The sequence below is a fragment of the Alosa alosa genome, chromosome 9, assembly GCF_017589495.1.
Source record: "Alosa alosa isolate M-15738 ecotype Scorff River chromosome 9, AALO_Geno_1.1, whole genome shotgun sequence".
In the NCBI taxonomy this organism is placed as follows: domain Eukaryota; kingdom Metazoa; phylum Chordata; class Actinopteri; order Clupeiformes; family Clupeidae; genus Alosa; species Alosa alosa.
The window spans coordinates 20,277,782-20,290,986 of NC_063197.1; the positions used below are offsets into that span (position 1 = coordinate 20,277,782).

The 13,205-nt window shown below is 47.8% G+C and overlaps 1 protein-coding gene across 2 annotated transcripts in view; it reads left to right on the plus strand.

Moving 5' to 3' along the window:
* Positions 1–9,095, plus strand: part of LOC125301273 (leucine-rich repeat-containing protein 52-like) — a 20,788-nt gene extending 11,693 nt beyond the window's left edge. For both annotated transcript variants that reach the window (XM_048253730.1, XM_048253731.1), the window contains exon 3: positions 8,525–9,095. In XM_048253730.1, coding sequence (XP_048109687.1) covers positions 8,525–8,823 — 299 coding nt within the window. In that variant the 3' untranslated portion in view covers positions 8,824–9,095. The remainder of the gene's footprint in view (positions 1–8,524) is intronic.
* Positions 9,096–13,205: the final 4,110 nt, after the last annotated feature.

The following is a 13,205-nucleotide window of genomic DNA, read 5'->3' on the forward strand; positions in this document are numbered from 1 at the left end:
GTGGAGCTGGCAGCCGACGCATTTGAAGTCCGCCCCAGAGGGCTAATACCTCCAAGCCCTGGCAGAGCAGTGCTGTGAGATTCACAAAAGGGCCCAGGGGTAGAGGATGTCTACTCCAGGGGTGATGGTGGCGGAGGTGGAGGAGGTTGGTAAGGGGGTGGTAGGGGTGCTGGGTTGGAGGGTCGGGTATGACAAGAAGATAACAATACGTGTGCCGCTAGAGCGAAAAGACAGTGGGCCAATAAGAGCGAAGCTCATTTGAAGGGGCTTGGTGGATTTTCGGTGGGTAAGAGTTAGTCATGGGTGTTGCAGCCGCCACTTGAAATTCATTCTTGTCTTCTTTTTATTCCTTTTTTTTTGCGCCCACAGAATTCCTGTAAGGGATGCGTGCTTTATTCTGGGGTATGTTCAAAGGCATAATGAGTAGTGACGATAACAAACACGATCCGCAGGCAGTTCAGGAAGTTAAACGTGTATATCTTCCAGAAATAAGGCCATAGCATATTGGTTGTCTACGGCTGTAAGATGACAAATAGTGTTCTGCCACAGAGGTGTGACGAAAATTGAGATGTAATATATTTTTCTGATCTTGTTGTTGTTGTTTTTGTTGTTGTTGTTGTTGTTGTGTATGTTTGTTTTGTAAAATCAAGCTCAAGCCTAAAATGAAGCTTAAAATGAATGTAATTGAGCAGGGCTGCCCGACCATGCCAGGGCCAAGAAGGAAGGAAACATTCATTCTGCGCCACCGTAACAGAGAGAATTGTGAAAACGAGTCCGTGTTGATGAAGAACTCGCGGCCTGCACACTCAGCAGTATTGATAACTTTCCCTTGGCACTCGACAGCACTGAAAACCTCCGCAGTTTCTCTGAATCTTTTACAGCAACAGAGATGGAAGGGCTCAAGGTTCCTTGAGTTTAGTATTTGGGGCCTGCATGGTGTTTTGCCTATTAGGCTAGCTATACCATTTACTGTAGATACATGATTTTTAAAAATTGTTTTTTTTATCCAAACTGTTATGTTGAAACAAACTGAGAATTGAGCCTGCCTCAAGCAGTGTGTTTCAAGAAGAGTGGTAGTGGTGGCTAAGGAGCTGGGCTAGCATGCAGTAGCCTGAAAAGTTAAGGGTTCAATTCCTGGCTTCCACCATTGTGCCCTTGAGCAAGGCACTTAAGCCTGAGTTACTCCGGTGACAATAGCCCTTGTAATATAATTTGACATTATGTAAGTCACTTTGGATAGAAGCGTCTGCTAAACGAATAAAAGTTATACAAGTAAATGTATATGTAGAGTGACTTATAAATGATCACAATCACACTTAATTTGACATGTAGTGACATATCGGTAGCTGTCACACAGATAACCCCTGTCTGTCACACATTCATGAATGACACACAAATTCCAATTATGCTGTATTTTATCTACAGTACACTACACATGACCACACTGTGTGACACACTGTTTCGACACCATCAAACACGGGTAGCACTTTTGAAATCCACTTCATTCATCCATCTGCTTGTAGCTTTGCTTCTTGCTCTCTCCTCTGTTCTTAAACATTCAGTACTGATGCTGGGTATAATGAATAATCCTGATCTGCACCTTGCACTGTATGTGTGGATCTAATGTCAGTGACATTTTTCATTCCATTCTTCATTCCATTCCACATTTGGCCAACTATTGAGCCTATGTGACCAAAAAGCAGTTACTCCTCCGCTATAGCCTCATAACACTTCTAAAACAATGCATTAAACCCTGTGTGAGAGGACCAAACTTTCTCTGTGATAGATTAGTGTCATCACATCATTTGTTGTAATGATGCTAGGAGTGTGTGTGTGTGTGTGTGTGCTGTCCGTGCGTGCGTGCATGGGTGGGTGTGTGTGTGTGTGTCTTGCGTCGCGTGTGTGTGTGTGTGTGTGTGTGTGTGTGTGTGTGTGTGTTTGTGTGTGTATATGTGTGTGTGATTGCGTGTGTGTGTGTGTGCGTGTGTGTGTGTGTGTGTGTGTGTGTGTGCGTGTGCGTGCGTGCCAGAGAGGGGGGGGAAACTACAATAAATTTAGTGCTTCGCCGCTGAATTCCAGTGTGTTTTGAGAGCAGGTGTTCCAAGGGATGGAAGGAGGGGGGGTCAGCTAAATTAGATTTGATCTAGTATTTTCTGTTGACAGTTAGCCATCTGTACTTTAGTTGTGGGAAAAGGAGAGGGACACTCATAATGGAGTTCTCTCATTTTCCTTATTTTGACAGATGTTTTGTGGTGTGTAACATTACTCTGGCTAGAGATGAATTATACAATAGAACCACTTATGGCTCATAAGCCTAATTAGGTTACAGGACAGCACCATTAACACCACTGATTTAATAGCTTTGCAAAGAAGATTTGTGTGTGTGTGTGTGTGTGTGTTTGTTTGTAGTGTAGGTATGGGTTTCAGTGTCTGTGTGATGAATGTTTACAGTGCACGTGAATATGTGTGGGTGTGTGTGTATGTCTCTACGAGTGAGTGATGTGCGTTTTGTGCTCGCATGTGCAGCAGGTCCTATTTAAAGAAGCCGCGGCCCATAACGTCCTGCGGGCCCCTGGCGGGCAGGCTGGCTGGTCATTTGAAGGTGGCATACCTCACTGGAGCACTGGTGTGTGACGTGCCTATGTGTGCGGCCATAATTACACCACCTGATGGCTGTTATTGCACACAGACGGGTGGCTCGCCAAAATAGAGCCCCCCGCCATAAAGACAGACTTCCTGCAGGCAGGCTGGCTGGCTGGCTGGCTGGCTGCGTCTGCCGCCGTCACATTCACTGTGGACGAGTCGTATTTGGAGGCACACAGCCGTGGCTGGCATCCGCTCCTGACGTGGGCTCTTGACTCGCACACACATACACACTTGAGTGTCTTTGAGGAGAGCATAATGCGCTTCTGACAGTTTGCCGACGGGCCCTTGGGCTGTAATGGCCCAAGTGACTGGCTCGCTGAAACGGAGCTTGTTTACATAAATGACGCTGGGTCGGTACAGAGAGCGGAGAGAGTGCTCCAGCTGTTAGATTGTTTTTTTTGTGAGTTTTTTTGTAATGCTCATTTTGCAGTCTTTATGCAGCTCTATACACACATGTACGCGCACACACACCCACACACACACACACACAGACAGACACACACACACACATACTCTGTGTGTCATATTCATATGTGTAATGTGTGTGTTTTTTTCGGAGACACAAAAAACAAAACAAACTTTATTTATATATGCATTTCACATTTGTGGGTCTCGTTCTCCTCTGTGAGTTCTGTCCAATCAGCCTGACTGCTCATGATATATTCCTTTTCAAACCCATGGCGTCACTTCAGTGGTATTTGATGCAGAAGTGAATGAGTGAGAGATGGAGGACTTTGTGTGTGTGTGTGTGTAGGCCTAAGCCACACTACTCGTAGACTGAGTTCACTCAAATTGTGAGTTAGAGAGTGATTTCTCCATACGCCAGATGGAGAAATTAGGCTTGTGTTTGGGGTTCTAACTTTTTCCTTGCCTCTGTTTTATTTATATATGCTGAAGATAATGTTCTTTCTTATATTGTCTTGAACTACTGTCTAAGAACACATGATGATGTAAGGAACCCTTTTATCTGAGATCGATTAGTGTTTGATAAAGCCTGTTTAACACTTTGCTTGTGTGTGTGTGTGTGTGCTAAGAATACTGTATACAAGAAGTGTTTTTATTAATATTATTATTATTATTATTATTATTATTATTGTTGTTGTTTGTTGGTGTACACCCAGGATGTGTTGCGGCACCAGCTGTGGCAGTTTACTTCTTGCCACAGTGAGGGAGTCCATAGTGGTTATCTTAGCTCAATTTAGAAAGCTGGTTCATGTAAGACACCTCTTACGGCGATCTTAATTTGAAGATGAACCTGCGCATCAAAGGACCCATTTAAAAAAATGATTCATTATCAGTCTCCTACAGTCAAGAGAGACACATTTTGCCATGAAAAGACATATTCCGGAACCTGCTGGGCTGAGGTTATATCATAGTCTGCCTCTCTCGTAGTCTAGCAGACAGACCCTCGTTTGGTACATGCATGGGGTGGCATAGAGGGCCAGTGGCTGGCTGAACACGCACACTGCGCAGCTTGACATGAAGCTCAACGCTCACCAGAGCCTGGGCTAACAGCAGCACACCACAGATGATGACCGGGGCCAGTGCTCTGCTCAGCCAAGTGAGCCCAATGCGCCCCCAGGCCACAGAGACGACAGGAGGAGCCGGCTGGAGGATCGGAGGAGACGACAGCAAAAAACGGGAGGAGAGGGGAGCAGAGGAGGAGGAGCTGACCAAACAGCACAGGAGGAAGGGATGACAGCTGAATGTTGACGGGGGAGAGAAATAAAGACCTGCACTCCATGAGAGGTTGACATGAAGAAAATCCATTTCACACAATACAGACATATACCGGTAGACACAGAGGAAAATAGCTACAGGGATACTTTCTGAGGTAGAGCAAGTCCTTGGTCCAATCCTGTCTGGGCCTGTTTGTTTGCTATGTTTGGCTGGGGTGCTCTGTAATGACTTCATAGGGAATATGCAATATGATTTCACAGCGCTGTTTTGATTGTCTATGACCACGTGAAAAGTTCAGCATCTATATATGCTGAGTATAACTGGCAGTAGACTCATATATCTTCCTGAATAATGTTAGTTGTCATTGTTAAGGCCAGGAAAACGAACCAGCTCTGTGTCCTTTATGTGAATATATTACAGTAATCTTTTTTACCTCCCTTATCATATTGGTTGAGATAAATTTATCTGTACATCAGGGATAGTCATGGTTAATGTTATATAAATAGACTCAAGTCATTAGCGTCAACCCTATATAGGCCAACATTTACACAGTTGAATCAAGCCCTCAGTGAGATGAGTGTTGTGTGACATGACAATGCCGCCTTATTTATGATCACAAGAGCCTGGCAGTGGTAAACGTGCGGCCACGAGGGATGCACTGGAGGGCTTCATGAATGCTTCATGTCCTGCTTATGTTATACTATATGGCCACTGCAACACAAGCCTGTACCTGCTGCTGTTGCTGCTGCTGTTCATTACTGTAGCACCCAGTCTCTGACATTATGGGCCTCAGCCATGCATTAGAGATTATACATGTTGTATACAAGATTGTATAAAACAACATGTATTATGAAGAGGTGGATGAATGCTATGAAAGGTATGCTGTAGGCTATACTGTGTTTGTGTGTGTGTGTGTGTGAGTGTGAGAGACTGTGTGTGTGTGTGTGTGTGTGTGTGTGTGTGTATGTGCATGTTGTGTGTGTGTGTGTGTGTGTGTGTGTGAGAGAGAGAGAGAGAGAGAGAGAGAGAGAGACAGGGGGTCCATATATTTCACGGTAGTGTGTTTCCCTGCACTTGTTTATATGTTTACATGTGTTTGTGTGCTCAGTCTTTCATGCTTGGTTATCAAGGCAAGGTAAACAAATCTCTAATCACTCTATTGACTTGCATAATGTGCCCGGTTATTTTTGCATGTCCAGGGAAAGATTATTCAGGCTGTCCTCTGATTCTCTTATCTCCCTGACTACTTAACTCCCACGCAGAATCAAAACCAATGATCCTGTCGTAGCCTGAAATGACCTGTCAACCTGTCTAGCAGCCCTCACATGCACACTATAACACCTGCACCTATTTGTGTGTGTGTGTGTGGGTGTATCAGTATATATACTTTTTTTTGATCCCTGCATTTAACCCAATTGGTGAATTAGTGAAACACAAACAGCACACAGTGTACACACAGTGAGGTGCAGCACACACTAATCCCGCCGGTGAGCTGCCTGCTACAACGGGCGGGGGGAAGCAGTGAGGGGTTAGGTGCCTTGCCCAAGGGCACTTCAGCCCACGACCCCTGGTCGAACCAGACCCGCAACCCTCCAGTTACAAGTCCAGAGTGCTAACCAGTGGGCCACGGCTGCCCCAAGTGGGCCACGGCTGCCCCTTTTGATCCCGTGAGGGAAATTTGGTCTCTGCATTTATCCCAATCTGTGAATTAGTGAAGCACACAGTGAACACACAGTGAGGTGAAGCACTGGTGTGTGTGTGTGTGTGTGTGTGTGTTTGGGTGTGTGTGTGGTTGTGTGTTTTGCCTCTATGTATGTTTACAAGCGGATAACTGATGTGAATTACCCTTTAGTGAGATGTAGTCAGATATAGCCTAAGTGTTTTAATGGGGCACTTTCTAAAGATAGGTTGCCACAGTACATAAAGACCTAATCATGGATTTGTAGGTGCAAGGCTGGAGTGGCACAGTTTCTTTATTATTCAGGAATGAGGTATACCATTTTAGTTGGTTTATTTTAAATGCTAGAAATGTGATCATTTGGGCAAACATTAACCATAAAGTTTAAAAACAGATAGGTGACCATTTTGATATATTGCGATATTGATTTGAATCCACTAGAATAGCCAGTAGCCACTGAACTATGACACCAAACACTGTGTTGGCATGGCGACTAGTAATTCATCTTCACAGTCTCTCCCTCATTTCCTCTCTCCTTTTCTCTCTCCTTCTTCTTCTTTCTTCTCTCTCTCTTCCTCATACTCTCTCTCCTTTCCCACTGCCTCCCTCATTGTGTCCTTAGCCATTTATATGAATCTCCATTTACTGAGAAATTGGAGTTTAATTAACAGCAGTTATCGCATTAATCAATCATAAGGCTAGTCCTGCCACATCCAGGCTTGCCCACTCTCATCCTCTTAAGATGTCTGAGAGAGGGGGGGGGGACTTTGGAAGAGAGCAACTTTGGTTTTCCACTCTTTCTTTTTTGGAGAGGAGGAATGTAGTGTAGTGTAAGGGTCATATGGCTGAGAGGGATATGCAGAGATGAGAGTAGAGTAGTGCTTTTATGGGAAGAGAAAGGAACAGCACTAGCGTATATTTTTTTTATCTCAAGTGTGAAGTGTGTGGGTGTGTGTGGTGGGCACATAGGAGATGTGTGCCAATGTTTTCACATGCGTAAGCATGTAGGTCTACATATGGGCACGGCATGCTATAGGGGCCAGGGCCTCTGTATGTGTGTGTTCGTGTGTGTGCTGTGTATTCAGATGCAGTTATACATCTCTGTGAGTATGGTTTTATATACTCCAAATGTTTGTGTGTGTGTGTCTGTGTATTTGTGTGAGCATGCACTGTTTATGTGTACTAGTTGAACACAGTTTGTCGTACTATGCTTGTTGTGTGTGTTTTGTTTTCGGTATGTGTGTGTGTGTGTAGGTGTGTGTGTGTGTGTGTGTGTGTGTGTGTGTGTGTGTGTGTAGGTATAGGTATGTGTGTGTGTGTGTGTGTGTGTGTAGGAATGTGTGTGTGTGTGTGTGTGTGTGTGTGTGTGTGTGTGTGTAGTGTGTGTGTGTGTGTGTGTGTGTGTGTGTGTGTGTGTGTAGGAATGTGTGTGTGTGTGTGTGTGTGTGTGTGTGTGTGTGTGTGTGTGTGTTTGCGTGTATGCTTCTGTGTGTACTGTAGTATGTGTGTGACAGGCGGATAGGTAAACCAGACAGATCTGTGGTCCCACAGGGAGCTGGGTGTGGGCGCGGGATGATGGCTGGTGACCCGAATCCATAGGGCCAGAGCCCAGGGGCTTTAGGCAGCCTGCAGGCAGGAGCTGATTAGAGTCGACATTCAGGGACTGGAGATGTGCTGTGCTGATACTGTTGCCGAGGGAAGAGAAAAGGACTAGGCAGACTAGGAGACGTCCATCCTCAGTGGCTCACCAACTTTGTCTCTTCGTCTGTCTCTATCTCACCTGTCTCCCTCTCTGTCTCACCTGTCTTTCTGTGTCTCACCTGTCTTTCTGTCTGGTTCTGTCTCACCTGTCTCCGTCTCTGTCTCACCTGTCTCCCTCTCTGTCTTTGTCTCACCTGTCTCCCTCTCTGTCTCACCTGTCTCTGTCTTACCTGTTTCTGTCTCTGTCTCATCTGTCTCCCTCACTGTCTCTGTCTCACCTGTCTCTCTCTCTGTCTCATCTGTCTCCCTCTCTGTCTCTGTCTCACCTGTCTCCCTCTCTGTCTTACCTGTCTCTGTCTTACCTGTTTCTGTCTGTCTCATCTGTCTCCCTTTGTCTTTTTGTCTCATCCTGTCTCTATTTATTTGTAAATTTTCTCTGTCTATTGCATTTCTTTTATCCACGGTTCATGTTGTGCTGCGTTTCTTGATTTTTTGTGTTGGGTTGTCAGCTTTGTTGGTTATCTGATACCTGCCTGTGCAACCTAACAACCTTGATAATAATTATTATGCATTATTTACGCATTTAGCGGATGCTTTTATCCAAAGTGACAGATACTGATGGCAATTCTCTCTGGAGCAACTCTGGGTTACGTGCCTTGCTTTAGGGTGCAGCTGGGAATGAAACATTTATGTCTATGCAGTATCTACTGTATGTGTCATGTGTTTCAAGTTTACATTAAGTTTCTCTCTCTCCCTCTCTCTCTCCTTCTCTCTCTCCCTCTCTCTCTCTCCCTTTCCCTCTTTCTCTTTCCACCTCAGATGAGGGCCAGACGGTGTGCCAGGGCCCCGTGGAAATGATCGGGCAGCGGCTGGCCGAGGTGGGCATGCAGCTGCGGGCCGACTGCCACCAGGGCTTGGGCTACTGGGACTACTTGTTCTTCATCGCCATCGGCTTCGTCATCTTCTCCGGCCCGCGGTGCCTGGTTAAGGTCATGGCGTGCTCATGGTGCTCTCTGGCTACAGCAAGCATAGGCGAGGACATGGACAGCGGACGGCGAGGGAGGGAAGGGAGGTGGCCGAGGAGGAGGAGGCGGCGGCGGAGGTGGCATAGGCAGTAACCACGGCAACGGCGACCTCAGCAAACCCGGCATGCAGGTGTGAGGTGTGGTGTGAGGTGGGAAGGGGCGGGAGTGTGTGTTGGGGGGTGTCGTGCCCATCCCTCCCTCATCGCCCTACCACCTAATCAGCCGACACCCACCTCTTTTACTACGACCACAGGATCCTGCACAGCATGAGGATGATGATGAGAATAAAGAGGAAGACCAACAGGTTCAGATGATGGAAAGATTTCTGCTGAGATTTTGGTATAAAGATGCATCCTTCCAATGAAGCAGAGAGTGTCCGAGTTGTCCAAAGATAGAAATAGAGAGAGAGAGAGAGAGAGAGAGAGAGAAAGTAAAGAGTTAAAGTGTGAGGGGAAGGGTTGACACCCTTTATTGCTGAGCATCTCGTAATCCCCTCTCTTCCAGTGAACTGATGTGAAAGGATTCACATCTCTAGAGTGACCGACAGGCTGGGGTCGGACATAACAACAAAACAAAATCAACTCCTAGTCAAATGTAATCTGGACTTGCATTATTCAAGGGGCAAGACAGGTGTTTCTCAGGCTGCAGAGAGGGAGAGGTCTTTCTCAGTTTGGACTGGCTTCGTCTATGTGTAAGGGGGCTTTGGTAGATAATACCAGGGCCAGTCATGCAGACACAGACACAGACACACACACACACACACACACACACACACACACACACACACACACACACACACACACACACACACACACACACACACACACACATACATACACATACACACATGAGCACATCTCAAACACATACATACACATGCACAAACACACACATGCACAAACATACACACACTGGACGCATACGCATACAAACAGCCACACATTTTGGAATAATTGGAATCACAGGGCATCTCAGTCAACGCCCAGCTGGTGATTCACCCGGGTTCTGTGGAGGCCCAGATGGACCAGTCTAGCAGCACCCCCACCCCCCCACTACCCCCACCCTTTCTAACCCTGGGGGCACCAGAATGGCAGACTACTGCTGCTACAGTCACTCCCCCTACCTTTCATCACAACCGGCCCAGTGGAGACCACACATTCAACAGCAGCAACAGCACCACAGCAAAAGCAGCAGGCCCATGCAATGAGCACAGCCCACATCTACACCCACAGGAGCGCAAGGGAGCGGAAAAGGTTCAGACCATTATTGAGTGATGGACTAGTGTGTTAGACTGGGGGACCTGGTGGAGGGGTTGCACCGGACTGAAATCGCCAGCTGACATTGAGGTGGAGGTGGAGTTGGGGGAGGGAGCGCTCTCAGTCGACATCTGTGCACTGCACCGAAAAGCCTTACATATCATATGTAAATAGTTTAGCAATAAAAAGAAATATTATTATCATAGTATTATTATGATTATGCCTCCGCAGCTGAAGCTGAGAGCAATACGGCAAAGGGATTAAGGGAAAATTATGTGTGTGTGTGAAAGAGAGAGAGAGTGACAGCATATACACCTGGGTTTGAGTGAACTTGTCTGTGTGTGTGTGTGTGTGTGTGTGTGTGTGTGTGTGTGTGTGTGTGTATCCCTGTGTGTATTTCCAACATAGCTGATGGCAGCAGGAAGTGGGCCTATAAGTAGAAGAACATTAGAGCCAGTCAGCATCCTGTAACTCTGGCACAGGGATCATTTTTTTAATCAAATTTTTGTTCGCCCCGTTGCCCACAGCCACGACCCGGCGCCACGCAGCTCAGGGCAGAGCTAAAGTCAAATCCTGCTGGACATTTCCCATCAACACCACCACCAGCAGCAGCAGCAGCAGCAACACCACCACCCCCGCCGCCGCCTCCTCCTCCACCTCCTCCTCCTCCACCTCCTCCTACTCCCTCCCCTCCCTCTCTTCCTCTATCCCTCTATCCTCTCACAGAGGATGAGTCTGAACTGTCATCCTTCTTCCCCTCCTGCTGCTGCTCTGAGTCAAGTCTCTTGCAGTATGAGGCGGACCCAGTCTTTAAGGGATGGGTTATTTATGAGCCCCGTAAAACCCAGCTTTGGGAGCTCCTGGTGGAGCCGGGGTGGGGGAGAGACAAGCCAGGGCTGCCACACTTGGGAGACATTTCAGGTCCCACGTTGTCTCTTTTACACCTTGTGTACCTCTTTAGCATGTTGTTTGTTTGTTTGTTTGTTTATGTCAATTCGCCCACGTCTCCACGTGAAAACAAGGGCGACGTGGCGCATCCTTACCCAGGAGGCAGCGGAGTCTTGGCCCCGGCACAGAAGTGTTAACCCGTCCGACGAAAGGAAAGGGTATAAATACCACGTGTTGAAGGGGAAACAGGATTAGGGGTCTTTGGGGTGTACCATGCATGGTTTATGCTTGTGTGTGTGAGAGAGAATGTGTGTGTTTCTGTGTGTGTGTGTGTGTGTGTGTGTGTGTGTGCGTGTATGTGTCGGGGGTGCTAGGACCCACCAGGTCGACATCGCACTGGTGAGGTGACGGGGCAGGGGTTCAAAGCAATAAACGGGGGTGTCACTTGTACAAGGCGAGGGGGCTTACGATGCCATTCTCTTCAGTTTCCCTGTCATTCGAGCCCTGTGTTATGGCCACCTGAACCACAAGCAATGCCACAGCTGTCTGTTGTAGTGTCCACATGGGACAGTGCTGCATCGCAAACTGGACTGTATCACTAACTACCCCAACAAAAAACTAGCGCTTAGCCGTGTGAGTTCTAATGGAGGAAGAGAGAACAGAGAATAGATGAGAATTGGAGTAGAGGGAGAGAGAGAGGGAGAGAGAGAGAGATAGGGTGTGCATTTAATATGCCTATGAATATTGATGCGTAATTGCACAGGAGTTGAAATGTCATCCGACTGGGTTGGGTGAGTTTGGCACAGGGCAGGTGGAGGAGAGGAGAGAGAAACGTCTGATCACTCTGCTCTCTTGGGCCCTCCAGCAAGCACCTTACACACACATGCCACCCGCATCAGCCAATATCTGTGTCTGTGTCTGTGTGTGTGTGTGTGTGTGTGTGTCAGAATGGATGAGTTACATTCTGGATAACAAAAGGCAGATAGGGTGGCCTGTGTCAGAGAATGATTTTTCCCCTTAGCACAACCACAGCCTACTACAGGCAGTGGAGTCTCTCATCCTGTCACGCATAGACACACACACACACACACACACACAGAGAAACACACACATACAGAAACACACACACACAGAAACACATGCACACATACACACACATACCCACATTCCTCCCTTCTCTCTGACTCACACACAAACACACACTCATCCTCATTCCCTCACTCTTTCTCTCTCTGACACACACACACACAAACGCCTAGGCACACACATGGACGGGCGCATGCACACACACAACCCCCCACACACACACACATAGGTAACTAATAAGCCAGCAGCGTGGCAGGCGGAACCCCACCCCCCACCCCCACGACAGCCCTAAACTGCGCGCTTGGGTGATGGGGGTAAAACACAAACTGCTGCACAGGACCTGCCCAGGGGGGGGCACTCCCCGACGTGACGGCCCCGCTTGGCTCTCCTGTCCTCGCTTCCCCTCTACTCCTCTCCTTCCTCCTCTCCTCTCTCTTTCTCTCTCTCCTCACCTCTTACTCTTCCCCTCTCCTCCCCTCTATTCTCTTCCTCTCCCTCCTCTCCTCTCCTCTCCTTTTTCTCTCTCTTCTCCTATTTTCTCCTCTCTCCCCCTCTCCACTCCTCTCCTCTCTCCCTCTCTCCCTCTCCCCTTCTCCTCTGCTCTTCTCTGCTGTCCCCCTCTTGTCCTGGGCTGAGCTGAGCAGGGCTGTGTCATTACCAACCTGGACATCAGCTCTCCCATTAACTCCCACTGCAGTCTGCAGCCCCTGTCCCGCTGCATTGCCCAAACACAGGCAGGGGGACACGGGCTATCTCCGTCCGTGTGTGTGTGTGTGTGTGTGTGTGTGTGTGTGTGTTTATGTGTGGTAGTGAGCTTCTGTGTTTGTGTGTCTGTGTGCACATGCATGTGTGTCAGTGAGTCTGTGTGCTTGTGTGTTTTTTTGTGTGTATTTGTGTACATGTGTGTGAAGGAGTGCCAATCCCTTGGAGAGCAGTTGTGAGGGACTACAGATGTGTGCTTAGCCAGTGAGACGCAGCAGAGCGGCGCGGTGTGGCGCGGTGCTGGGAGAGTTTGGAGGGGAAAGAGCCCCTGCCGGAGACGGAGATGCCTCAAATCGATTTCCCGTCTCCAGCCCGAGGAGCCGCCACGCTCCACCCGTCACGTGAGAGCCTAAGCTGCAGTAAAGGGAAGCTTTCCCCTTGAGAAAGAGAAAAGAGAGGGAGAGAGAGAGAGAGAGAGAGAGAGAGAGGAGGAGGGAGAGAGAGAGTTTGGCTGTTTTGTTGGCTCTTTTGTCCTCCCCTGCT